The 27,463-nt window shown below is 40.1% G+C and overlaps 1 protein-coding gene across 4 annotated transcripts in view; it reads left to right on the top strand.

Moving 5' to 3' along the window:
• TASP1 (taspase 1) overlaps positions 1–27,463 on the top strand; it is a 243,041-nt gene that overhangs the window by 48,178 nt on the left and 167,400 nt on the right. For all 4 annotated transcript variants that reach the window (XM_075596056.1, XM_075596053.1, XM_075596057.1 and 1 more), the window contains 3 exons: positions 5,685–5,805; positions 7,050–7,134; positions 16,446–16,525. In XM_075596056.1, the coding sequence (XP_075452171.1) occupies positions 5,685–5,805; positions 7,050–7,134; positions 16,446–16,525 (286 nt within the window). The remainder of the gene's footprint in view (positions 1–5,684; positions 5,806–7,049; positions 7,135–16,445; positions 16,526–27,463) is intronic.

The raw sequence follows: 27,463 nt of genomic DNA, 5'->3' as shown, positions 1-27,463 counted from the left end.
GGATTATTATTATGTTTCCTAGAATGTCTTCTACAGTTTGAGCTTTTGAATCTTAGTTGGGTGAATGAAGCAGCGTTGGGGGACCCGTGGAAGAGATGCATGATCCCTGATTTGGGTCTTTTGTATTACTGTTCCTTGTACATTGTAGGGATTTTATCACTCATTGCACCGACCATACCCTTATTGTGTCTTGTTTGCAGCCGCTTCCATCTTCACAATGCAAATTGAGTGACTAGGCTCAAAGCTGACGAGTCCAAGGGACAAGGCTATCTTTGATTGTGCCCACTGACTGTATTTCCTTATGCCAGGCTTTGCTGTAGGAGCTGTGTAGTATTGTAGGGGCAAGCTCAGGGATTTTCATGTAAAAACCGATAGGAAACAAATACACTGGCGACACACTTTATTCGAGCTCGGCTAGTCCCACGAATTCGGGTATACCCGGGTGTATTGAGGTTTGTGACTGTTTTCTGCCCGAGTGCATTGAGGTATTTTTCAGTCAGGGATTGAAGCATTTTATTCCCGCTGGCTGCAATACTGCACAGTATATATATATATATACTGCATTACAATTCATGAATTTATGCCATCTGGTAGACACGCTAAGCATTGCAGCCTATTAAATCCTAATCATTATCATTTAACAGATCAGCCGCCCGTCAGCCAGGCATGAACCCAGGCTGGGAAGGCAAACGCAACGGGGCTTGTCAGAGGTGAGGAGCGGTGCATTCCAGGTATCTGCCAGGTACATACTGGGCATTTGCTCGAATAAAGTGTGTCGGTGCAGTAGTTACATAGTTACATAGTAGATGAGGTTGAAAAAAGACGTACGTCCATCAAGTTCAACCTATGCTAAATTTAGACAACAGATACTTTATTCTATATCTATACTTACTTATTGATCCAGAGGAAGGCAAACAAAAAACCCCATTAAGGGGAAAAATTAATTCCTTCCTGACTCCAAGAATTGGCAATCGGATTAATCCCTGGATCAACATCCTTCCCATGTATACTTATTTGGTATATCCCTGTATACCTTTCCCATCTAAAAAGATGTCCAACCTTTTTTTGAACAAATCTATTGTATCTGCCATCACAGTCTCCATGGGTAATGAATTCCACATTTTAACTGCCCTTTCTGTAAAGAACCCTTTCCTTTGTTGCTGGTGAAATTTCCTTTCCTCCAACCTTAAGGGATGGCCCCGAGTCCTTTGTACTGCCCGTGGGATGAATAGTTCTTTTGAAAGCTCCTTGTATTGTCCCTGAATATATTTGTATATAGTTATCATATCCCCTCTTAGACGCCTCTTTTCTAATGTAAATAAATCTAATTTAGCTAGCCTCTCCTCATAAGTTAGAATGTCCATCCCCTTTATTAATTTGGTGGCTCTTCTCTGCACTCTCTCTAGTTCCATAATGTCTTTTCTTAGGATTGGTGCCCCAAATTGTACTCCATATTCAAGGTGTGGTCTTACTAATGCTTTGTAAAGGGGCATAATTATGTTTACTTCCCTTCCATCCATTGCCCGTTTGATGCAAGAAAAGATCTTGTTTGCCTTTGCAGCTACTGCATGACATTGGGCTCTATTGCTAAGCCTGCTGTCTACAAGCACTCCTAAATCCTTCTCCATCAAGGATTCCCCCAATATATCTCCATTTAATGTGTAAGTCGACTTTTTATTCTTGCATCCCAAATGCATAACCTTACATTTATCTGTATTAAACCTCATTTGCCATTTACCTGCCCACGTTTCCAGTCTCTCCAAGTCCTTCTGAAGAGAAATTACATCCTGCTCTGATTCTATTACCTTACACAATTTAGTATCATCAGCAAAGATGGAGACTTTGCTCTCGATCCCAACCTCAAGGTCATTAATAAACAAGTTAAAATGCAGGGGTCCCAGTACTGATCCTTGAGGTACTCCACTCATGACTTTAGCCCAACCTGAAAAAGTTCCATTTATGACAACCCTCTGTTGTCTGTCCTTTAACCAGTTTTCAATCCAGGTGCATATATTATTACTGAGTCCAATTTTCTTTATTTTGTACACCAACCTCTTGTGTGAAACCGTATCAAAAGCCTTTGCAAAATCTAAGTAGACCACATCAACTGCATTACCCTGGTCTAAATTCCTACTTACCTCCTCAAAGAAACAAATAAGGTTAGTTTGGCAAGATCTATCCTTCATAAATCCATGCTGACTATTACTAATAATTTTGTTTTCCATTAGGTATTCCTGAATATTATCCCGTATTAAACCTTCAAGTAGTTTCCCTACTATTGAAGTCAGGCTTACAGGTCTGTAATTCCCCGGGTGTGATCTAGCTCCCTTTTTAAATATAGGCACCACATCTGCTTTACGCCAATCTTGTGGTACTGAGCTTGTGGAAATGGAGTCCTTGAATATTAAATATAATGGTTTTGCTATTACTAAGCTTAACTCCTTGAGAACTCTTGGATGTATGCCATCGGGGCCAGATGCCTTATTTACTTTCATTTTTTCAAGTCGCTTATGAACTTCTTCCTCGGTTAACCAATTGGTCATTAATATGGAGGTTGTGGCTTCCTCTTGTGGCTAAGAAAAAAGATTGGTGTAAATAGCGCTAACAATATTAATAAAGTGAATAATACACAATAAAAATGATGTGACAAATGACTAAAACAGGACGGCTGCCAATTGTTATCTCCTTGTTGTTTCCTCCTGTGGCGCTACTATTGAACTTGATTCTTCCCTGGTAAACACAGAGGCAAAGAATTTGTTTAATACCTCTGCTTTTTCCTTATCTGTGCTCGTTTGCATTTTATTGCCCAGAACCTTGTCTGCAGGTTTACTACTGTACAATGAGACCACTCTGTGAATGAGGCTGGTTTGGTGGACCTGTGGAAGGCATTCAGATTCACTTATTGGTTCATTTTCTCTGCCAACACAAACTTGGAAAGTAATTTAAAATGCCTTTAAGTAGCACCACCAGTTAAGCTTGGAAACGTTATGAACCTTTGCAGAAACCCTTGGTTCCCTAATAGGTCACAAAGCCTCCTATTCACATATCTAATTTCTCATGGTCCACCTTGCTGTAAAGAAACATGCTTTTACTAAGGTAATGCAGTACATGTTTTTTTTCCCTTTTTTTACATTTTGTTTTTATAGACCACTCCTGGAAGACAAGTTAAGGTTGATAAGTGTATGAAAGATGACAGACTTTTAAGCAAAATGAGCAACATTTGATCTCTACTGTATATGAAAAACTGAATGAAACCAATTGTCCACAGCACTCAAACAGTAACAATCGCTTCCCTTTAATTAATCCTGCAAGGGAGACACTACTGGACGATTTCAGGTTCCTTGGATAGGATTAATTAAAGGGAAATACTACTGTCCATTAGGGTCACGTGGGAAAGGGCCTTGATGGGGAATATTACCCCAAAGCGTGCCCCCCCCCCTATTATACAGATTGCTGTTTGTGTTCCCATAGTTGTGTATTGTTTTCTTCCTCTGTGTTAGTCCCGTACTCCTCACTATTTGTCTATACAGTACCATTTATTGGTAATTTGCTGTATACTCCATATTCCCTTTGAAAATTTCTCTTCATGTTCTGTTTTTAAGGTGGTGGATGTGCACTGCATTTCTGTTGGTATATCTTATTATACCTTATAGTATACTTTCGTTTATTTTAGTGTTCCTTTACACTTTCTCATCAGCATGCTCCTTCCTGTATTCTCAAGGTAGTTACACTTGCAGCAGTTAGGCTTATTACAGCTAGCTCTTCTGTATATACTGTAATTTACACTTATACAGTAAATATGCTGTGAGTGGTGTACTACAGATTGTGTACTGATGGCTATTTCTTTGTGTACATTTTAGGCACTTGATTATGCATTAAGGTTTATATCACAGATTGTATACTGGATGTGTTGTACTTTCCACCTGTCATCATTGTACAGCTTTATTCTAGATGTGTTGTTTATTAAACCCTTATTTTGAATACTAGTATTTCTTTCTTTAGGGGGTCTTAGTTACCCCAGTGAGATTGTTACTGCTGGAGTGCTGTGGACAATTGGTTTAATTCTGTATATTGTTGGAGGAATTAGGGATTCCTCATGTCCACCTCATTCCTCATGTCCACCTCATTCCTCATGTCCACCTTCACCGCTTCTCATCTTTATGATTCTTTGCTATTTGTCAAGAGGATAGTGCTGTTTGTGTGTGTGTGTTATATATATATATATATATATATATATATATATATATATATATATATATATATATATATATATATATGTATATATATATATATGTATATTATGAAAAACTTTTCACTTGTTTGAAAAATGTACAGTACCATCACTCCACACCTTGTCTTTATAAGAGAAGAATCGGTGTGGGGCGACACCTCACCCACTTTGTTTATAATCCCCTTTTTTTCTCCTTGTGGTCAATATATGGTAGATTACTAGTAGCGGGTGAGAATGTGTTGTTTCATAGGTTCAGATATTCATTTAGAACCAATAGTACTGTACATAAAGGGAAATATAAAAGTTATATATTTTTCACCAAATTTAAATGCAAAATTAAGGTAAGAATTCTGTCTTTGAATATTTGGGTTAGTTCTTACTAGACTAATTGCTCTGGTTAAGAATATATGAATCCTTGTTGCAGGTCGTGTGCTAAAAAAATAAAATATAAGAAATTGTGGAGGTGCTGGTGTTGAATCTAAATCGCGTTTACTTTACGTTTCTTATTTGATTCTATAAACCAGCCATCAAAAAGTAAACCCTGCATTATGAAATTGTACAGCTCCCAAAATGATTTAGTAGGAAATCTGGTATGCGAAGTACAGTATGGTTTATAGTTCTGCTAGCCATGTTGGTCCTGAAGAAATATGGATTTGTCCTAGGAAGTGATGCATTGCAGGGGACCACCATTAGCTTCCTTTTATGAATGGAACTGCTTAATAGTGCACAGCACTTTCCAAATCTCATGTTTTTTCAAGTGTACTGGAGCAGCAAGGTATCCTACAATGGTTCTTGTAGGACCATGGATCACAAACGTTAATGCATCATGTAGCAGCTTTGAAGCTGTGCTATAAATGTACTCTAGCATCATAATGGCACATGCAAATGATCTGAATAGTCTAATTTATTTTTTGAGAATGTTTCTTTGATATAACCACAAAGCTGGCGTTGGTCTCCAGCACTAACCAAAACTTAATTTCATGATGGGAAACTTCATCAAACCCCAAATAATTTTTTGGCACGTAGAATGTTGAGTATTACATTTTTCTCATTAACAAATTTCTGTTTTGCTTCCTAATTTACCTTCTTGATTCATACATGAGTTGCGTGCAATGCTTCTAGTTATTGCATACTTCTAAATTCTTCTGGAAATTGTCAAAAACTAAGGAAGAACATCATTTTTTTTTTTTTTCGTAATGCCACCTCAACCTCTGTTTACTGTCATTTTTTGCTTCATTGTAGCCTGTGATCTCTACTTGGTATTGTAGGAGTAGTAAAAGATTGAAGTGCGTAATTATATGATCTTTACTATTTGGGGTGAGTCGTTATGATGCATAGTTTAAGAATGCGTTCCCTGTTTTTCTCAAAAGGTGATTCTTGGGAAAAAAAACATTAAATATATAATTATTTGTCTTTCTTATGTGCTAAATTCATTATTCTTTTCTGCATTTAGGACTCCCCTTTTACAAATGCTGGAATGGGGTCCAACTTGAATCTCTTGGGAGAAATAGAATGTGACGCCAGCATAATGGACGGCAAGTCTTTAAGCTTTGGAGCAGTGGGATCACTAAGTGGTACGGTCCATGCGTACTAACTTTTACATCTGATTTGGTGTGCAGTCAATAATAAATGTGATGTAAGGAATAATAGTGCAAACAGTAAGAGTGTGAAGTCATTATATCCCTGCGCTTCAATAACAAACATATAACATGTGTTTTTGTGATTAGGGATTGATTGTATCTGTAGATGTTTACTTAGTTTTCTTCTAGAGTGGAGGGTGCAAGAGTTAAAAAGATTTTCTGAACAAGTTACAGTATAGTAAGTGAAAGGGCTGAAGGAGCGGCTCAGTGAGTAAAGGCTCCGACTCTGAGAACAACGGCACCGAGTTTCAAGCAGGGGAGCCTAATTCAAATCCCCGTGTCCGGCTCCTTGTGACATTGGGGAAGTCACTTTATCTCGCTGTGCATCTGGCACCAAAAAAATAGACTTTAGGCTGTACGGGGTAGGGATTCGTGCCTGCAAAACTTTGTACTCTGTTGGTGCTATACAAGAAAAAACATTATTATTATTATTATTATTAAGTATATCATGGTCTCGTGGATGCAAAGTCTCTCATATCGTTATCTTTACAAAATATATTTTTCTGTATTTTTGCATCTTTTTGTATGATTCCCCACTGTTACTTGGTTCCCACTCATCGTAATAAGCCCAGACTAATATTTTTCGTAAATATTTTTAATGAGACGCACAACATAATCATTTTTGGATTGTTAAAGCAGATTACTACAAAAGCAAATCCATGGCCATAGAGAATTGATAGCCTGATGTTTTCACACATTTAACATAGAATTAAAGGCTTTTTAAAGATATCATCCATTTTAACTATTAAAAAGGACTCCAATATGAATGTCTTTTGTGGTTAGACCCTTTCAGTGCCCCATGAAGTAACCACTACGTCCTGCGATGTGGCACTCCAGGGTCCCCATGACGGTGTGGCTACATAATGGGCTTTTTTAGCTCGATTTTTAGGGGACAGCGTCCTGCGCTCATGTGGTGTACAGAACCCGATCAAAAACTCGGGGAAACACACGAGGATGATTCCTCCTCTTCAGAGTCCGTAATCGGTGACGCTGCGATTATGTGATGACGTGATTGCTGTTTGCCGGAGGGGGCTCCGCGACTCCTCTGACATGAATAGGGTTAAAACATACACTTTATGTGCATCCTGAATAAATAAATCGGATTATGATGTTGTATCATCATGCAGACAGTTAGATTTAATATGATTTTTTTTAACCATTTTGCTTTCTTGTTAAAGGAATCAAAAATCCAGTTTTGGCAGCAAATAAATTGCTGTGTGAAGGACAGAAAGGAAAGCTCTCAGCTGGCAGAATCCCTCCTTGGTAATTGTATTAAGTTTTTATATGTTTTAGCCCTTTGAATTTTAATGTGTGTGTGTGTTCAATTCAGACCGGCAATCTCCCCTGACCTATGTCTGTTATGCATCAGCCGTTTTGTACATGGGATGGGGCTGTGAACAATGTTATTTATCTTTTGGTCTTTGGAACATCTTGTCTACTGGGTGAACATGTGAATACGCATGATGTGAGATTATTAATTGCCTTCTCTTGATGTTTACGTGGATATTTTTGACATTACTAATTTATTTCCTCTGCTCTGCTTTAAGCAACAAAAGATTATAAGTCCAACTTGAAAAATATTTTTTTTTAACAAAGTTCCTCTGCGTCCCATTTAGCAACATTTGGCTTGCACTTGCATATTTCTGTTGTGTGTAGTGGTAAGGAAGGATTTTTTAAACAGATGACTTTATTGCTAATGGGTAGCACGCAGCAAGTTTGGAGTATAAAAGTAATGGCTATTCAGCCTTTTGTGCACAGACCACATTTCTATTTTGTTAGATGTGTAAGTGGAGCCTTATCTCTCACTGGAAATGTTTTGCCAGAATTTGAGCCTGTTACCAATACCACGTTACCAAATAACACACTGTTGGAATACCTTTAACTTTAATCAACAGAATAATCAAAAGGCGAAATATTGGCAGAGGGTGTAATTTCAATGCTTCTGATCTGCTGCCCGAATCAAAACAACTGCCAGATAAAATAGGTTTAGCATGTATTAACTATCAGGAGAATGTTCTGACAAAGCTGTGCTTTTTATTAGTACAGAGAATTTCATTAATGGAGTTTATAAATAAAGCAATCAGCATTGTCTTTTTTTCGTGGTGATTCAGTGCAATGTGCTTGGCCAGTCAAAACATAGTTCTCTGCCTTTTAACATAAGCTTGATATTTAATATTGCTAGAATAGAACAAAAAATATTTTGATTTCCAAAATAAAAAGTTGAAAAATCTATGGCTTAATGTGCCCTCAGATTCCTACTTTGTAATTCCCAACTAATCTTAAAGAGGCAATCTAAGCGGCACTTAAAACAAAAAAAAGATATGTTTGTTTTAATATATGCAGCCTTTGGTTACCTTTATTGAAAACTAATTCCCTATGCTGCTGATCTATTCGTTCTCCTGTAATTGATCAGCAAAGATCCTGCTTTGGTCAGTTAACGCAAGGGGGCGCAAACTTTTTTCCCTGCGCCTCACTCCCGCGCCCCCCCCCCCCCAACACCAACTTACCCGCGCTCCGGCGTAATGACGTCACGTTGCCATAGCAACGTGACGTCACATGACCTCGCAGCGTCATTTTGACGCCGCGTTGCCATGGCGCCGCAGGGAGGAAGCCGCCGGAGCCACGGTAAGTTAGGTTTACAGAGGCCCTGCAGGTCCCCCGGCACTTAATTTAAGTGCCTTCGGGAAGCGCGCGGGGCCTCTGTAAACCCCGCGCCCCCCGTCGGCAGTGTCGCGCCCCCCGCCCCACAGTTTGCGCACCGCTGAGTTAACGTAATATTTATTATTATCGCTTATTTGTGAAGCACTAACATATTTTGTAGCGCGGTACAATGGGGCTACAGAGTTATGTATATTAAAGAAACATGACCAGTTACATACAAATGAGGACAAACTAGCATAAACGTGTACACTGAGGTAATGAGGGCACTGCTTAGTCTAGAGGGAATGAGGGACAATATTGAAACAAGAAGGTAAGGTGGCTGCTTATTGTAGGATAAGGTGTGGCTCAGGTTAGAATATGGCCCGATCTGACAGCTGAAGCCGTTAAGGTTTTTTTTTTACATCTGAAAGCTGGGGGGAGTGTCTGATGGTAGGTGGTAGGAAATTCCAGAGATAGGGGGCAGCACAGGAAAAGTCTTGCAGGCGGGAGTGAGAGGAGGTAATAGGGTGGGAGGAGATGGGGATGTCGTGGGCAGAACATAGGGGGCATTTAGGGAAATATTTGTGGATGAGGGTGGGGCAGTACCGTTGAGACTTTTGTTAGTCATTACTAGGGTTGTACATTTAACTAGCTATACCCAGTGTAATATAAGCCGATCTAGCAGATCTTAAAGGTTATTAATTAAACATTCATACATTTATTTTTGAAAATTATATTTTATCAAAGATTTCTCTAAAGGACACAATTGTCAATTTCTGGGTTCTTCTCCGACACTAAACTAAGTAAATCAAACGATCTGACTCTAGCAACATATAATTGTCCATGACTAAAAACAGGGTTAGGTAGGTAAAGCCATATTTTAACAAACGTTTGGCCTTGTGACATTGATTGTCATTGAAAAAGCCAATCGTATGGGAAATGGTTTTCGTTTGGAACTGAATGGTAAATTTGTGTCTTATGGAATGAGTGGGATTCTTGGAATAAGTACCGTGTCGGAGTTAGCTGCACAGATCACCTTTGCTTCTATTATGTGTGTTTGTATTTGAGTAGCAGGAACTCTTCTACCATTATATAGTCCTCTCAATGGCATTGGGTTCTAAGGAGCATGATAACGGCTCCTACTTTAAGTTTCGGTTCATGAGGAGGCATTGCGGTTGGACTAAGACTGTTTAAGAATTCTTCGGAATGCAAGTCGTTCAGCAGTATCAATCAATCACAATAGTATCCACGCTTTGCTGTAGTGATCAGTATGATGATAATATAATATAAGTATTATAAGTACTGCACCGACACACTTTATTCGAGCAAATACCCAGTATGTACCTGGCAGATACCTGGAATGCGCCGCTCCTCACCTCTGACAAGCCCCGTTGTGTTTGCCTTCCCAGCCTGGGTTCATGCCTGGCTGACGGGCGGCTGATCTGTTAAATGATAATGATTAGGATTTAATAGGCTGCAATGCTTCGCGTGTCTACCAGATGGCATAAATTCATGAATTGTAATGCAGTATATATATATATACTGTGCAGTATTGCAGCCAGTGGGAATAAAATGCTTCAATCCCTGCCTGGAAAATAACCCAATGCACTCGGGCAGAAAACAGTCACAAACCTCAATACACCCGGGTATACCCGAATTCGTGGGACTAGCCGAGCTCGAATAAAGTGTGTCGCCAGTGTATCTACCCAATTTGTCAGGTTTTTTTTTATACAACCACAAAGCGATCTTATAATCATTACCTAACACTTTGCTTTATATTACAAAATATTAATACTTTTGTTGGCAACGGCCATACACTGGCGACACACTTTATTCGAGCTTGGCTAGTCCCACGAATTCGGGTATACCCGGGTGTATTGAGGTTTGTGACTGTTTTCTGCCCGAGTACATTGAGTTATTTTTCAGGCAGGGATTGAAGCATTTTATTCCCGCTGGCTGCAATACTGCACAGTATATATATATACACTGCATTACAATTCATGAATTTATGCCATCTGGTAGACACCCGAAGCATTGCAGCCTATTAAATCCTAATCATCCTCATTTAACAGATCAGCCGCCCATCAGCCAGGCATGAACCCAGGCTGGGAAGGCAAATGCAACGGGGCTTGTCAGAGGTGAGGAGCGGCGCATTCCAGGTATCTGCCAGGTACATACCGGGTATTTGCTCGAATAAAGTGTGTCGGTGCAGTACCATGTTGAACACACCGGGTCTAGTCAGATCACCGAAGTTAAGCAACATCGGGCACAGTTAGTATTTGGATGGGTGACGCTTGGGAACAGTATATTATTTTTCCTATATAGATGGTTGCCGACATCCTTGGCCTTTTATATTAAATTTAATTCTAGTGGCTATGGGAAGCCAGTGTAGGGATATGTGTAGTGGAGCGGTGAGTGAGGTAGATGAGTCTAGCAGCAGCATTTTGGATAGATTGGAGTTGGAAGAGGCAGACAAGGGTTATGCCAACTAGGAGAAGGTTGCAGTATTTAAGGCCGAACATGACGAGAGTGGATTAAGATTTAAGTTGCATCATGAGTGAGAAAAAGGCATACTTTGGCGATATTTTGGAGGTGGATACAACAGAATTTCGAGAGGGCCTGAATGTGAGGAATGAAGGAGAGATCAGAGTCCATAGATGACCCCTAGACAGCGGGCTTGAGGTGTTGAGGAGATTGTGGTGTTATTGACAGACAGGGTGTGTTGGTGTAGAGGTGGCAGTGGAAGGCGGAAAGAATATTAATTCTGTTTTGGATATGTTAAACTTCAGGTAGTGGTGAGACATCCAGGAGGAGATTGCAGAGACAGTTGGAGACACGAGAGTGGGGGAAAGGTCAGGGGTGGAGAGGTAGATTTGGGAGTCATCAGTATAAAGATGATGCTGAAAGACAAAGGATTATTTTACTTCACAAAGATAAGAGATGTAGAGGGAGAAGAGCAGAAGGCCAAGGATAGGAACTTGTGGGACTCCAACAGAGAGAGAGAGTGAAGAGGAGGAGACACCAGAGAAGGAAACACTGAAGGCGCGGTTGGAAAGGTAGGACGTGAGTTAAGAGAAGGCTGTGTCACAGAGGCCAATTAATGGCTTCCTTAGGCTACGCTTATAGCAACGGCAACAGTGACATCAGGCTGCGGTCACTGGAAAAATCAAATTGAGATGACTTCCAGTGATCGCGACCAAGCCGTCACATCGTGCTTACTATAAGCGCACGCGACGGTGGCCATGCATTTGTTTTCACGTGATGTCGCTGTCGCCGGCACTAGACGCGCAGCCTTAGCCTTTCTAATAATGATTGTTATTTTTTTGGCCTGCTATAGGTGACTGCCACTTTAAAAGAGAACTAACTGTTGTACTTTTCATTTCGTCTTCATAGTCCATATCATGCTGGTTTAGTTGACATAGGGCTTGAAGGGATGATTTGCAGTTCTTAGTCTCTGGTTTCTGTTAGTCTGAGTTCATACAGTATGTTACACCGCATTGTTTCATTGAATCCAATCAGTTGCAAGGTCTGCAATCAGTCCGTATTCTCATGTGAATCACCTTGGAAGAATAGTCACACGCTCATTTTAGAAAAACCTAATAATAAGTGGACCCACTTGTACATCTCTTTAAGCTTTTATTGTGAATGATATTTAAAGTACTGTATTTCTGATGTCCAACCGGCACTTCAGAACATGTCAGCAGAGGAATGTAGGTCTGAAAGGTTAATAATCATTTATATTTTGTGTTGGGCTTCAAGATAATTGTAAGTTAAGTTATTTACAAGGTTGTTGCGCTTTTCTTGGCGTGTGGCAGCCTTTTCTTCTTTCATTACACTACGTTTAGCATAACCATGGCTTGGCCTAGCCCATGGGTCTGCAACCTCTCAAGGAAGAAGAGCCATTTTATTTATTTATAAAAATGTTTTACCAGAGAGTTACCTCTCGTTTTCAAGTATGTCCTGGGCACAGAGTTATAAAAAACACATGGTTACATTAAAAGAACAGAGGTTATACAGTCCATTAACAGACATTTCATTGACAGAGTTGGAAAATTGGGTACAGGGGATAAAGTGCTTGTGATTTTCAGATTGAAATAGACTAGCTTTAACATCAGAAAACGTCTCACACCCTTTGGCTGTGCCAAAGGCTGTCCACCTTTGGGGCAACACAGATGTACACTGGGATGGTTGAGATTCAGTGCAGCTGAAGTTATTTGTGTCCTCTTTGCTCATTAACATTCCAGTGGATGGGGTTGATGTTCCACAAAGTACAAGCAAATGCTAACACTTTTCTGTTACAGCACAATTATTTTATGTTTGACACACAATTTTATTTACAGTCACAAGGCACAGCCATGGGCACGTCATTTGCACCTTCATACGCAAATTTGTTTATGGGATTTTGGGAGTCCACTCACATTTTTGGTGACAATAACCCCTTTAGAGATAATATTGTTTTTTACCGTCGTTTCATTGACGATTTATTACTTATTTGGAATGGGGACACTGACACCTTACACGAGTTCTTTGAATATCTTGAGGCAAATACATATAATTTGAAATTTATACATTCATACAGTGACTCACAGATTTATTATTTAGATCTACATTTATACATAGATGTTAGACAACAAATTCAGACCAGCATCTACAGGAAAATAAACTCCAAAAACTCTCTTCTCATATCGAACAGTGCCCACCCGAGACCCCTCATAAAGGGCATACCCAAAGGGCAGTTTTTAAGATTGAGGAGACTATGCTCCACTGACGAGTCCTTTTTGGTACAAGCTGACGAATTTAAGAAAAGATTCAGAGAACGTGGTTATGGGGAGAGGGACCTGGAGAGTGCATTTCAATATGCTTTACAAGCTGATCGGAATGATCTGATCAAAAAGAGGAATTCCAAGAAATCCATCAAAAGGGACGATACTAAACAGGCCCCACTCTTCATAACCACTTTCTCTAAACAAGCAGAGCAGATAAGGTACATTCTGCAGAAACACTGGGGAGTTCTGAAACTGGATTCAGAATTGGACCCATATACTGTACAAAAACCAAGAATGGTATTCAAGAAAGCCAAGACCATCGGTAATTTTGTATCTCCTAGTCTGTTTAGCTCAAAAAATAAAAACACTACACGGCCACCAAAGGGATTTTTTAAATGTGGCAATTGCAACCTTTGTAGGTATGCGGAACCTGTAAAATCCTTGAGGGATATCTATACTGGTCATATCTACAAGATCGAGTCCTTTATGACATGTAATACTAATTTTGTAATTTATCTATTGAAATGCGCATGTGGCAGTGGCTACATAGGCAGGACCATCAGATCAGTGAAAGTGAGAATTACAGAACATATTCGCAGTATTAAAAATCAAGATGAACGTTTCCCAGTAGCGCGCCATTTTAATGCATGTCCATCTGGATCCATCAAAACACTTGCATACAGTGCCATTGAGAATATCTCTACACATCCTAGAGGGGGAAATAGGGAGGCACTATTGAATCGTAGAGAAATGTTCTGGATTTATGCCCTTGGGACAATGGCACCCAGGGGCATGAATCAGGACTGGGAATTAAAACATTTCCTTAATTGAGCAAATTGTGCGCATTTATTTCAGTGGCACACAATACTTAAGGTAGTGTAGAACCAACTTATGTGAATAGACTCCAAAATTCATAAATTAATTTTCAGCAACTTTATTGCAGAAACCTATATAGGAATCTAACTAATATCCAGTCTAGACTTTAGCAGCCATGGGGAGCTATTTATCTCCTAATTTATGAATTTCCTAGGTCACATAGTTCCCAGATAGATGTGGTACTAGCGTCCCTTGCCAAGCGCTCTTTGCCCAGCTTCTCCCAGGAGTTTTATGATATAATGTATAGTACATTAATTTCAACTGGAATGAGCAGAACCATGTCTTCATTTAGAGTACAGGAAGGGCAAATGATATATCTCTTATGACAAATGCATTGTTAATATAAATTATGTATATATGATATATTCATTACATTACTGTATATTGCCCTTTGCTGTACCTTATAACCTCCACCGCGGATATAAGATTCGCAACATAATTTTTAATGTTTATTGTTTTTGTTTGTTATGTATGTTATTAATGTCATTGGGCATGTTATACCATGCTAATTTTATATTTTTCTTCCCCCATGTCTTATTGTTCCTTTTCCCCTTTCCTCTTCTCTCTTTCTTTTCCTCCCCCTCCCCCCTCCCTTTTTACCTTCCCCCCCCCTCCTTGCCCGATCCCCTCGCGTGGCTATTATACGGTAGTTTTACCAGCTCAAACAGTGATATGCTGGGAAGATCAGTGTTATTGTTTACTGCGGTTGCATAGCAACGGCGCGGCTTGTGCTGCTTGAGGGGCTGTGCGCGCGGCTTATTATGCGCGTCATACTCCAACCCACGAGATCGGGCATTTGATTGGAATAGAGCACTAGCCAATGAGGCTCCTTACCGGCGATTTTCGCGCCAAAATACATAGTGCGATGACGCAAGGGGGAGGGGTTTACGCCATAAGACAGGGGGAATGAACGGCGCGAGTCAGCTCTATGATTAAGGACTATGCCAGTCCGAAACGCGTCAGAGTGTGTCCCCCATACCATGTTTTTTCAATAAATTTATATTTTTTAAACCAACACCTTGCTGGTCTCCTACTGAGCTGTGCACCGCTGGAATCCTTGGATTTCTACCACTACGTTAACCCTTAGCATGCTGGTCCTTAGCAACCCCCTTCCCCCCACTCCCGCAGCAACAGCCAGGACAGGATAGTGAGGGAGATTGGCAGCAGCTGGTGGTTGGCAACCTACAGAGAGCCGCAAGTAGGAGCGGAAAGAGCCGCATAGTTGGCGATCCCATGCCTATCCCATTTAGCCACAACTCTCCAGAACTCCATTTGTGCTTTGTTAGAACATATTGATTTTATGGCAAATCTTTTGAATGGGAAATGCGGCTTTAAAACGTCCCTGACTGTTCTCTTATGATGCCGGTGCAAAACCGGTTGAAATCCTTTTTTCGTTCTGTAAGAAACAAAAGTAATTCTGATTACAATCACAAATTATATTTTTTGTGTAGCTCCTCCTTACATTTTTTTTTGTTTTACAATACTGTCCAGTTTTGTAATAATAAATATTTATGCAATTATTTCATTTTGGCATATAAACAATGTTATAGGTACAATTTACATTTTGTCAGCATGTTCTCTGTCTGAAGAGACCAGCTTGTTTCCAGAAGTACCGGCACTTTGAATATTTTTGCTTTTTTGGCTTTATATTTCATCACCACATTTTGACGCCAGACGAGGGAAAGTGCCAGCCAGTATTACTTTGCCAGCAAGATGACAGACCTCTGCTGTCAACAAAGGCTTTCGGCTCCAACGTCCTGAAACTCAGCATATTTTACAGATAATATATCTTGCATTTTCATTTTTGACTCGTACCCAGAAATATTAGTATTTGTATGCCAGAAAACATTTGATAAAATTGAGATTTTTAAAATGGTAAAAACATACTATAATATACCAATTGTACGGTATCTTTATAAAAACCTGTTTCAGTGCTTGGAGTACTGTATATGAATGCATTAATACCATTAAAGGTTATCCACTGCCCAAATGCTGGTTGCCCCATTTTTATGACTGCTATTCATTCAGATCTCTGTATTCATGTGGATTATGATGAAGTAGTCTAGCTTTGGCTCTGACTCCCTATCAATACAGTTATGTAACTTTATGACGTGAACATACTTGAAAGAGGTAACTGTCTGTCTGGCTAGATAACAATTTTTTCTTTAATCTCAATAAATATTCTTGCATAGATTGAAATGACAAGGGGAAGATATGGATCAGAAATGACCTGACCCATTGATCATATTAGCGCTTAAAATAAAACCATATCATGTATTTCTCTTTATCTAGCTTTCTAGTTGGAGATGGAGCCTTTAAATGGGCTGTGGACCATGGGATACCTACATGTCCACAAGACATTATGGCTACAAGTGAGTACGTTATTGTGAGCTTTGTTTTCTTCATTCACTTTGCATGTGCCAAAAAAACTTTAACGATTTTGATGAATATCTTAAAATTATGTTGAATCCTAACATTTGAAAAAAAAATGCATTGTTTTGGTTTTGCTTTATAGGATCAGGATGTATTTGTCAACATTAAAATAATGTTAAAGTGCCTGGGATGCCATGCCATGCTACTGTAGCTCGTTACTTTGTTTATTTCAGTGTACTGAATTCTGAGCTCACCCTTTTGGTATCTAAAGCCCTCTCCTGCCTAAACCCTTTCTTACTCACTGCTCCACACCTCCGGAATGTCTTTCTCCTCAATATCCTTTCCACCTTTAGGACCTTGCTTAAAACACACCTCTTTAATGAAGCATATGGGTAGCTCAGCTGGCTGATACTATACGTCTCCGATGCACTGACCTTGACCCCTTGCAGGCGCACTTACCATAACACCCTTCTACTGTCTCTGTAAGTTCTCCCTATTTACCACTTAGACTGTAAGCTCTTTGGGGCAGGGACTCCCTTTCCTATTGTTACTTTCATGGCTGAAACGCTTATTCCCACTATGTGTTATAATATTATGTCACGTGTATTACTGCTGTTCAAGACCACAGTCACTACACCGGAGCGGTCGTCCTACCAAAATCTCGCCTAAAACAAACCAGCGAATCATCCAGGAAGTCACAAAGGTCTCCAGAATAACATCCAAGAATCTGCAGACCACTCTCGTCTTGGCTAATGTGAGTGTTCATAACTCAACCATCAGAAAAATACTGAATAAGAATGGTGTTCATGGAAGGATAGCCAAGAGGAAACCACTGCTATCTAAAAACAACATTGCTGCCTGTCTGAAGTTTGCTGAAGAGCACATAGATGAAGTCTTCTGGAACAATGGTAGAACTTTTTGGCCTCAATGAGAAACATTGTTTGGCAAAAACCAAACACTGCGTTTGAACAGAAGAATCTCATCCCAACCGTCAAGCATTGAGGTGGGAGTATGATGGTTCAGGGCTGCTTTGTGACACTAGGACCTGGACAGCTTGTCATCATTGACACATCCATGAATTCTGCATTGTATCACAAGATTCTAGAGGAGAATGTCAGGCCATCCGTCTGTGAGCTGAAGCTGCAGCGGGTCATGTAGCAAAACAATGATCCTAAACATACAAACAGATCTATAAATCAATGGCTGCAGGAAAATAAATTACGCGTTTTAGAATGGCCTAGTCAAAGTCCAGAACTAAACCCCATTGAAATGTTGCGACAAGACCTGAAGTGAGCTGTCCATTTAAGGAAGTCCTCAAATGTCACTGAGTTGTAGCAGTTCTGTAAGGGGGAATGGGCCAAAATTCCTCAAAACCACTGTGAGAGACTGACCAACAGATACAGGAAACACGTAGTTGAAGTCCTTGCTCCTCATGGTGGTGCCACCAGGTACTAAATCTAAAGGTTCACATACTTTTTCACACGTGGATATTAAAAGTTGAATCATTTATGGATAAATAAATGTTGAAAAAGTATCATGTTTTTGTGTTATTCGTTTGATCAGGTTATTTTCATCTATTATTAGGACTTAGATTAAGATGTATGTATGTCTTTATTTATATAGCGCCATTAATATACATAGCGTTTCACAGTAGTAATACACGTGACAATCATATAAATAACAAATAATACAGAACATGGAAATAAGTGCTTCAGACATAAAAGTAACATTGTAGAAGAGGAGTCCCTGCTCCGAAGAGCTTACAATCTAATTGGTGGGGAGAATGTACAAAGGCAGTAGGAGGGCTTTCAGGTAAGTGCGTCTGCAGGGGGCCAAGCTTTATGTATCGTGTATAGTATTAGCCGCGGTGCTACTCATATGCTTCTTTAAGCAAGTGGGTCTTAAGGTGGGTCTTAAAGGTGGATAGAGAGGGTGCTAGTTGGCTATTGAGGGGAAGGGCATTCCAGAGGTGCGGGGCAGTCAGTGAGAAAGGTTTAAGGCGGGAGAGGGCTTTAGATACAAAGGGGGTAGAGAGAAGACATCCTTGGAACAGAACGCAAGAGTCGGGATGTTGCATAGCGAGAAATTAGGGCGGAGATGTAAGTAGGAGCAGAAGAGTGTAAAGCTTTAAAATTGAGGAGGAGAATTGTGTGTGAGATTTGAGAGGAATCCAGGAGAGGGATTTCAGCAGGATTCTGGCAGCAGCGTTTAGGATAGATTGTAGGGGAGACAGTTGAGAGTCAGGAAGGCCAGACATCAGGAGGTTACAGTAATCGAGACGGAAGAGAATGAGGGCCTGAGTCAAAGTTTTAGCAGTCGAGTAACCGAGGAAAGGGCGTATCTTTGTTATATTGCGTAGGAAAAAGCAACAGGTTTTAGATATATGTTTTGAATGTGAGGGGCGAATGCGAGAGAGGAGTCGGGTGTGACCCCCCAGGCAGCGTGCTTGGGCTACTGGGTGAATGATGGTACTTCCTACACTAATGTGGAAGGAGGTAGTAGGGCCAGGTTTGGGAGGAAGTATAAGGAGCTCTGTTTTTGTCATGTTAAGTTTAAGTTGGCGGATGGACATCCAGGATGATATCCCAGAGAGACATTCAGAAACTTTGGTCTGTACAGCAGGGGTAAGGTCAGGGGTTGAAAAGTAAATTTGAGTGTCGTCAGCATAGAGGTGATATTTAAACCCAAGAGATGGGATCAGGTCACCTATAGAAAGTGTGTACAGAGAAAAGCGAAGAGGTCCCAGGACAGAGTCCTGGGATACACCCACAGAGAGATTGATAGAGGAGGAGGAGGTATTAGCATAAGAGACACTGAAAGTACTTTGGGAGAGGTAGGAGGTGATCCAGGATAGAGCTTTGTTACGAATACCAAGAGTATGGAGAATGTGAAGGAGAAGAGGGTGGTCCACAGTATCAAATGCTGCAGAGGTCGTAATAACATTTAGGTTTGAAATATGTGAAAATCCTAAGTGGTTCACAAACTTTTTCTCGCCTCTGTACATACAGTCCGCCTGACCTCCGGTAACCCTTGGTTCCCGGTAAATAATAATATACAATGTTTTTCATTTCTAATGGCCACAGGAGCGATCAGGCGACTGTGGCCAGTTGGTGTTCACCAGGTAAGTTGGCAATTACACAACTATAGCGCTACACCCCAAAACAAATCAAATATATCAAATATACAAAATGTTTACTAACAATCTAATGTAACACACAAAATCAAGTAATGTATCAAGAAAATAGTTTAAGAATATCCACTTAGATCGTAAAGTCCTGCAGCCGTGAGTCCTCTGGGATTATCCAAATCCCATTGTTACGGTGAAGGGGTACCCAGGCCATTAATAAAGGTATTTGGCCCGGCTGGATGCCCCTGTGCCAGATTGGGAAGTGTAGAGTGTCAGCTCTGCAACCCAACAAGGGTGGTAATACAGCAAATTTATTCAAAATGCCTTTGTCTCTGCCCCCAGGGATAAGGGGGCTAGAGTAATGCTATGTATCAGCTGTATAAGCCATGTAACCGGATTCCCCTGGGTCATAGTGGGTAAATGTAAAGTGTCAGCTCTACAGCTCACTAATGGCTGCAACCCTGTAATTGTGTTAGAACGGTCTGTGTGTGTCCTGCTAGGTATAAAGAGACCACATGTATAAGTCATGTAACAGAGTTCCCCTCAGTCATATGGGGTAAATGTGAAGTGTCAGCTCTGCAGCCCACTGCTGGCTGCAAGCCTGTAAATGTGTTAGAATTGTCTGTGTCCCGCTAAGCATAAGAGAACTACATCATTATGCCGAGTTACATTGTATCAGTTATGTATCGTGTGTGTGCGCATTGCAATAGTGTTTCACTGCCAACCGCAAGAAAGGAAAAAGGTTTTTAAAAACCAGCAGCCTTGTAGCAGCATATAAACAGTAAGCTAACTTTGGATAGGAATGTCCCAGCGCTCTGATTTTTGCTATGCATACTGCTAGGGGGTAATCATTAAACCGGTTATGTTTTCTGTATTAGAAACTTTCATAAGAAGTAATGAAAAAAAAAAGTCCCCCTCTTTTTGGTGTATTAATATTATAAGGGTAAGGAGATTTTCATTCAGGCCAGAACAGGAGGTGACACTTGGGGTATAAGTACTAGCCTTTAGAATGCATGGCCGGAAATGCCAGTGAGTAAGCAATGCATAATTTAACCCAGGACTTCTAAGGCACCCTGCGGGGATGGTCCCAGAATTTCTGAATAGGTCCGGAGTTAACAAAGGACTTGACAGGTTAAATTGTTAAGTGGGGAGGGGGAGAGGTAAACAGTTTGTCCCTGACAGATGTATAGATGTAGAGATGTCAGGGGGCAGGGAGACAACCTGTCACCAGGGAAGTGGGCTTGACTAGGTATGCTAAGCGGCTTAGGGCCAAAGTTCGCACATGCCCGTGGCATACCTTGAAGCCTCTGCCAGGCTTCCTGAAGTATGGGCGAACCTTGCCAATAGGTGGGATGTTTTGTTCCCACGCCGTGATTGGTTGCACAGTGTAAAGATAGGCCTTGTGAGATTTTAAAAGTCTGTGCAGTTAGTCGGGAGGTAGATTCAACATGCTGTAAAAAGATTCACCTGAGATTCCATCTAAGATCTTTCCTGTAACCAGAGTTATCGTAACTAAGTGTATTTTCGTATTACTTTGTAAATTAAGCTGTGTATGTTCATTGTGTGAATAAATCACAATTTATTTTATCTCACATTTTGCTCAAAGAATGCGGTTATTTTTGTGTTAAAAGCATTGGTCTCCTATGACACCCATAGAAAAAGTTTTTGCAAATAGAGTCCTCCTTGGCGCTGGAACTTTCACTCGTGCTCAATACAATGGATGAAAAATATAAAAATGTAGAGAAACAATGAGTAACACACTTAATTAAAGATGCTGTCACCTCTGTGAAAATGGTAACACTAGATGCTATTTCACCCTAAACACTCCAGAAAGGGTGATGGAAATGATCATAAACATACAGTACACACATCACCACCAAGCAGTTAACCCTTTACAGCCTGGATCAATATTCTAGGTGTAACCCAATCAATTAAAATGTGTCATATTACACCATAGTACTCCTAGATTACACTGTGAATGATAGTTAATAGAGAACACTCACATCAATGGAGTTGAAGATGAAAAAATTGCACCTCTTCCGGATGGACAATTCTCAGAAATAATGTGCGAAAAAGAAAAATGAAAACATAGCACAGAACTGCTATATACCATAATTTAATGAACCAACATTTAAAAACAAACGCTTGGAATAAAACTCACGAATTCATTCATTCTTTGTAAGATTTTCAACCCTGGTTGTGGGGGACCCCAGATAGCAAATCTGTTAGGCATTCCTAAGTAGCTTAATTATTGATACCCTTTTGCTGTGGGACTCTGTGAAACTCTATGCCAACCCTGGAACTCCTGTACTGGAGTCGCAGGGACTGCTGAGGATTACCAGGAAGTAATACCAGAGGAGGCTCTACACGTGGACTCGCAGAGGCAAGGATCCAAGCAGCCACAGAGGAAAGGGACTTCCAAGGGCCCCCACAACCAGGCTTAAAGGGTTGAAAGCCCTTCCCCTCAAGATTCAACTGGCATCCTCTCCAACTTTAAGACCTTTCTTAAAACACACCTCTTTAAAGCAGCATATGGGTAGTTCTGCTGACGTACTTACCAGAACACCCTCCTTCTGTCTCTGTAAGTTCTCCCCACTTACAATCTATGTAGTAAGTTCTTCGTGGCAGGGACTCTTTTTTTTCCTATTGTTTTGTCTGAAGCACTTATTCCCATTGTGTTATAATATTATGTCACGTGTGGCAAATGGCTCCCTTTATGTAGCACTGCTGTTTGCCCAGGCTCTTCCCGACAGTCTTCTAGGGTTTAATTTGTATAAAAGGGGGACAAACATGTGTATACACACACAAGTGGCACTCAGCCCTCAACCTTCAGCGGTTTATTTTTCCATTAGTGATACTAAACATTTTAAACACTGTCACTCAAAGAACAAAAGAAATAATGAAAGGAAACATCTACTCCTGTCAGGAGTCTAACTCACAAGCATATCCCTATCTGGAATGTTGCTGGTTAAGCCAGTTACCAACTTTAAATAACACACAGATATGACATGGAATCCTTAACTGTCAAATGGGGATAGCGTCCAAATAGATTCGCAGGTGCTGCAATACATGGGGGCCGTCTATCCCGAACTGGATCCTGGGGAACAGTAGTTTCCTTCCAGGCTCTGAGAGAGAGTGAAGCAGCCAAACTAACTGCAATATATTCCTCTTCCTCAATTAGGAGAGCAGGTGAGTGAAAACCAGAATCACTGTAAACTCTGGCCTGGAGTTTCTATCCCACAGTCTCAGCAAATGTGAAACTGTGGAATGGATCATTTTTTCCCCCTTTTTTTTTTTTGCACTTTCTGCCTTAAAATCAGACAGCTGCCTAATATTCTGGGACTATGTTACACGAGTTTATTGTAAAGCGCTTTGTACCAGGATGGCGCTATATAAATAAAGATATACATATACTGTGTACATACAATGCAGAACATAAGGAAATGGAAGTCTAGTAAGTAAGTGGATATGTTGGGAGGCATACAGGCAGTAGGAATAGATTTCAGATTGGGGTGCTCAACCAAGAGATTGAGCAAGCAATTTTTACAAGGTGTTTTAGTTTTTTTTTGTATTTTCTATTTGAAGTGCCTTATTTGATATGTAGACCTGAAGTTATCAGAGGTAAAGGCATTCCCTATTAGTGAGAAGGTAACCAATGGGAATGTACAGTATATAAAAAGTAGTGCAGATCCATTCATAAATATAGAGGTTTCAATCTGGGTCCAATAATTAGTGATGCCTCTACATTTGTCACTCTGCTGTTTAAAAATGTATTTAAAATGTAAAATAAATAATTAAAAACAAACCTATTATTGAGCATGTGCAATCCTTAAGGAGAAACCTCACCCAAAATCAACTTTCAGCTAAACACTTTATGGCCAATTGCAAGTACTACCTTCATAAAAAACAAAATGTCAACGTGACGTCATTTGACGCCGGAGCCAAGGTAAGGGGAAAGGGGGGGCCGGGAGGGTGCGAGTAGAGGTAGACAGCATGCAGGGGGGCGCAGGGGGAAAAGTTTGTGCACCCCTGCTGTAGATGACACGGGCTCTCCCATAAACATTTTATTTCATGTGTATAAATGATGTAGTTTTTATATGTATGTTTTTTGACCAGCCCATAATTACTTTGCTGCTATACAAATATGCCCCACTATGTCTAGTACTAAAATGATATAGTGATAGGATTCTGTATCACAATGTTACAGCAGACTTAGACACCCAGTGTTTGGATAACATATATGTCTAACATATTTGGCAATAGCTATCTAACATTGGAATGCTATTATTTGCTGTATAAGATCCTGCATATACATGCCCTCGCAAATAGATTGCAACAGCTAATTAATGCATTGCAATGCTAGAGTTAAGTGTCTACCAGCAGATCTGAGTGAACTAATTGCCAGTAAAATGGTATATATACTGCCCATACTCTATGCAACGCCACTCCTGATGACGCCAAGAACGGTGAAACGCGTAGAGTGACGTTGCCTCTACCCACCGGAACCTTCGGATACGGATGACATCATTTCCGGTTGCCGGAACGCATCCGTGACCCGCACAGAAAGGAAGGAGGGAGTCCTGCGAGTGAGGACCCATCCGGTGGAAACAAAAGAGCGCGAACTGCTGAGATCATTGCGATCTAAAATGCTGTTTTTAACCTATTAATATGTGAGTAGATTGGATTTTGTCTACCTTTTTATTAAATGCCCTACAGTCTACGCTATGTCCAGTGTCTTCCTACTCTAAGGTTATCTGGGAATCTGTTTGCTGTGGCACCACCCTGCACCAGAGACTGAAGTCAGTCTATAAAGATACCTTTATGTGTCCATACTCCACCTCACGTTTGTGAGTACCCTGTGTATACATTCTGTGCTAGCAATTTTCCATAACACTGTTTGCACAATATTGCACAAAAAGCACTTTTTTCTTTCTTATGTTCCCACATGATATGCGCTTCCTGATGATCCATTCTCCATCTCCCATAATCCCGCCTTCATGGTTTAGATATTAATATCTTTTGGTTTATTGTCAGTATTTGACAAAGTACATTATACATTATGATATGGGGCAGATCCATTTAAATATGAAAGGACAAATAATTGTACATTGATATTAAAGAATATAAAGATCTTGGGTATATCTTAAGTAATTGCTATGGCACCTCCGGGATGTGATTTTGCACCTTAAAAAAGCACAGTTGGGTATGAAACGCGCAGGAGAATCTCTTAGATGAGTTGCTAAATAAATATTGTTTTTTTAATTGATCTTGGTCTCCTAAAGATTTGTTGTGCAGTGCAAGACTTCATTTGAATTTAACATCATGATATCATTAGACTGGTGTTAATTGTTCATCTTATTCTTGTTTGCAATGGTTTATCCGAGGCAGTAGGGCTTTTTCAGGAATGCTTTCTACCAACTTAAAAGGGTTCAAAGAAGTTTAGGAGTGATCTACAGGAATGTAATGCATTGCCCTTTCAAAGGGTTAGGAGTATTTTTCGAAGAGCAGCTGGCATAAGTAAGATCAATTCTAGAAAGTTCTTCAAGTAAATTATAGTAGTAACAAAATAAGAAGATATACTGTACTAAGAAGGAGTCAGTTGAAGAAATATTGCAAGAGGAAACATCAACCTTAATTAAGATTTATTTGACACAGTAAGAAGAATGGCAAAGGTGGCTTGGTAAAATTAAGTTAGATAAAGAAGCTGACCCCATTGGCATGCAAGGAGGCTTAAAGCGCAGTTCTCTCATAGCCAGACTGTTATATTTAATACTCAATTATCCATTTCCTCAGACTCAGCACCACAAGGTTGGCTTAAAGCAGATGTGGTACCTATATTTGAAAAGAGAGCTACTGTAGATCACAACCATGAAATGATAGACCTGCAAGCCTGACATCAACAATGGGGAAACTAGTTGAATGTCTGTCTGAGGGGAAATATTCAGGAATATTAGTAATAGTGAGCATAGATTTATGAAGGATAGGCCATGCCAAACTATTAGTTTGAGGAGGTTAGTAGGATTTTAGAGCAAGGCAATGGAGTTAATGTGTTCAGCTTAGATATTGATATGGTGCTAAATAAAGGATATTGGTGTGGGTGAAATATTTGCTCCTAGATTGAAAATTAGTTGAAGTATAGGCAACAGAATTACCATAAATTTAACCTTTTCAGATTGGGCTGCAGTTGTAAATAAAGTAACTGAAGCTCTAGTACTGGTGCAAGTGCTTTTAAAAATGTTGTATTAATGATCTTGATGTTGGCATATAAGAGAAAGTCTCCAACTTTGCTGATGACCCAAAACTTGTGTTATGTAATGAAACCAGGGCAGCATGTAATTTCTCTACGGAACAATTTGGAGAAACTGGAAGCTTGGGCATGTAAATTGCAGATAAGGTTTAATACAGATATATGTAAGGGTATGCATGTGGGAATGCATGTGTGCACTGTATGATGTACCACCCAAAATAGAGAGAAGTTAGATATTTGCACTATGGTATTTAACTATTGATTTTGTCTCACTTAACACAATTCACTCACATGCTTAGGGATTTAATTATAGATCAAGTTGGTATTTATCCCTGATCATCCCGAGTTTGGTTGTCACCTGTTACATTCACATTTTAATTGTTTTTATTATAGTTTAGAGCATGCGTTATATGTTGTGTGTTATTTTGATTAAACAATAAATCATTTATTATTTTTGCCACATGGCTTTTAGTGGCAATTGTCCTCTCACAGTGCTGGGAGCGATTGCTTACCTATACCTTACAGCTAACTGAATCATTCATACACCTGGTATTTAAACCTTGCTATTTATTCCTAGCTTTGTGTGCAGCTAATGAGGATCTTTCTAGGAGGACTCTTTGTCTCCCTATTTATATTTATGTATGCATGTGGGAAGCAAGAATAAGCACACTACCTACAAACTACATGAGGCAACATTTGGATTAATCGTTGATAAAGAAGGATTTAGGTGTACTAGTAGACAGCAGGCTTAGTAATGGTGCTCAATTTCAGGCAGTATCTGCCAAAGGATAACATGATATTATCATACATAAAATGGGGTATGGATGGAAGGAACGACTGCATAATTTTGCCATTGTATAATTCCTTAGTAAGACCACACCTTGAATATGGAATACAGTGCACCACTCCATAAAAATGACATGGAACTGTAAAAAGAGAACAGCCACCAAATTAATAAAGGGGATTGAAGGCTGACGTACAGTGTGGGGAAAGCCTATCCAAATTGGGCTTGTTTACATTAGAAAACAGTTCAAATCATGCTTAAACAGAATTTTAAGTTGTGATTTGTTTTTCTCTGTTTCTTCCACAATTTCGCATGTCTAGGCTCAAGGCCTATCATGTGTGAGTAGCCATGGTATCCGTCCTGGGACCTCTTCTCTTTTCTCTTTACACACCTTATAGCATCTCTTTGGTTCAGATATCTCCTCTATGCTGATGACACACACATTTACTTTTTCAACCCCTTACCTTATGCCTGCTGTACAGACCAAAGTCTCTGAATGTCTCTCCGCTATATCATCCTGGATGGGCCTCCACTGACTCAAACTTAACATGTCAAAGACGGAGCACCTCATACTTATTCCAAGCCTGGCCCTACTGCCCCCCTCTAAATTACTGTTGGCAGCTCTATCATACACACAGTATCACAAGCAAGCTACCTAGGTGTCACATTTGACTCCTCCCTCACATTCTCCTTTCACATTCATAATGTAGTTAAAACTTGATGTTTTTTTCTTCCGTAATGTTGCAAAGATACGCCCTTTCCTCTGTTGCTCTACTGCT

Source organism: Ascaphus truei, chromosome 4 (assembly GCF_040206685.1).
Source record: "Ascaphus truei isolate aAscTru1 chromosome 4, aAscTru1.hap1, whole genome shotgun sequence".
Classification (NCBI taxonomy): Eukaryota; Metazoa; Chordata; class Amphibia; order Anura; family Ascaphidae; genus Ascaphus; species Ascaphus truei.
This window is presented reverse-complemented; position numbering and strand designations above follow the sequence as displayed.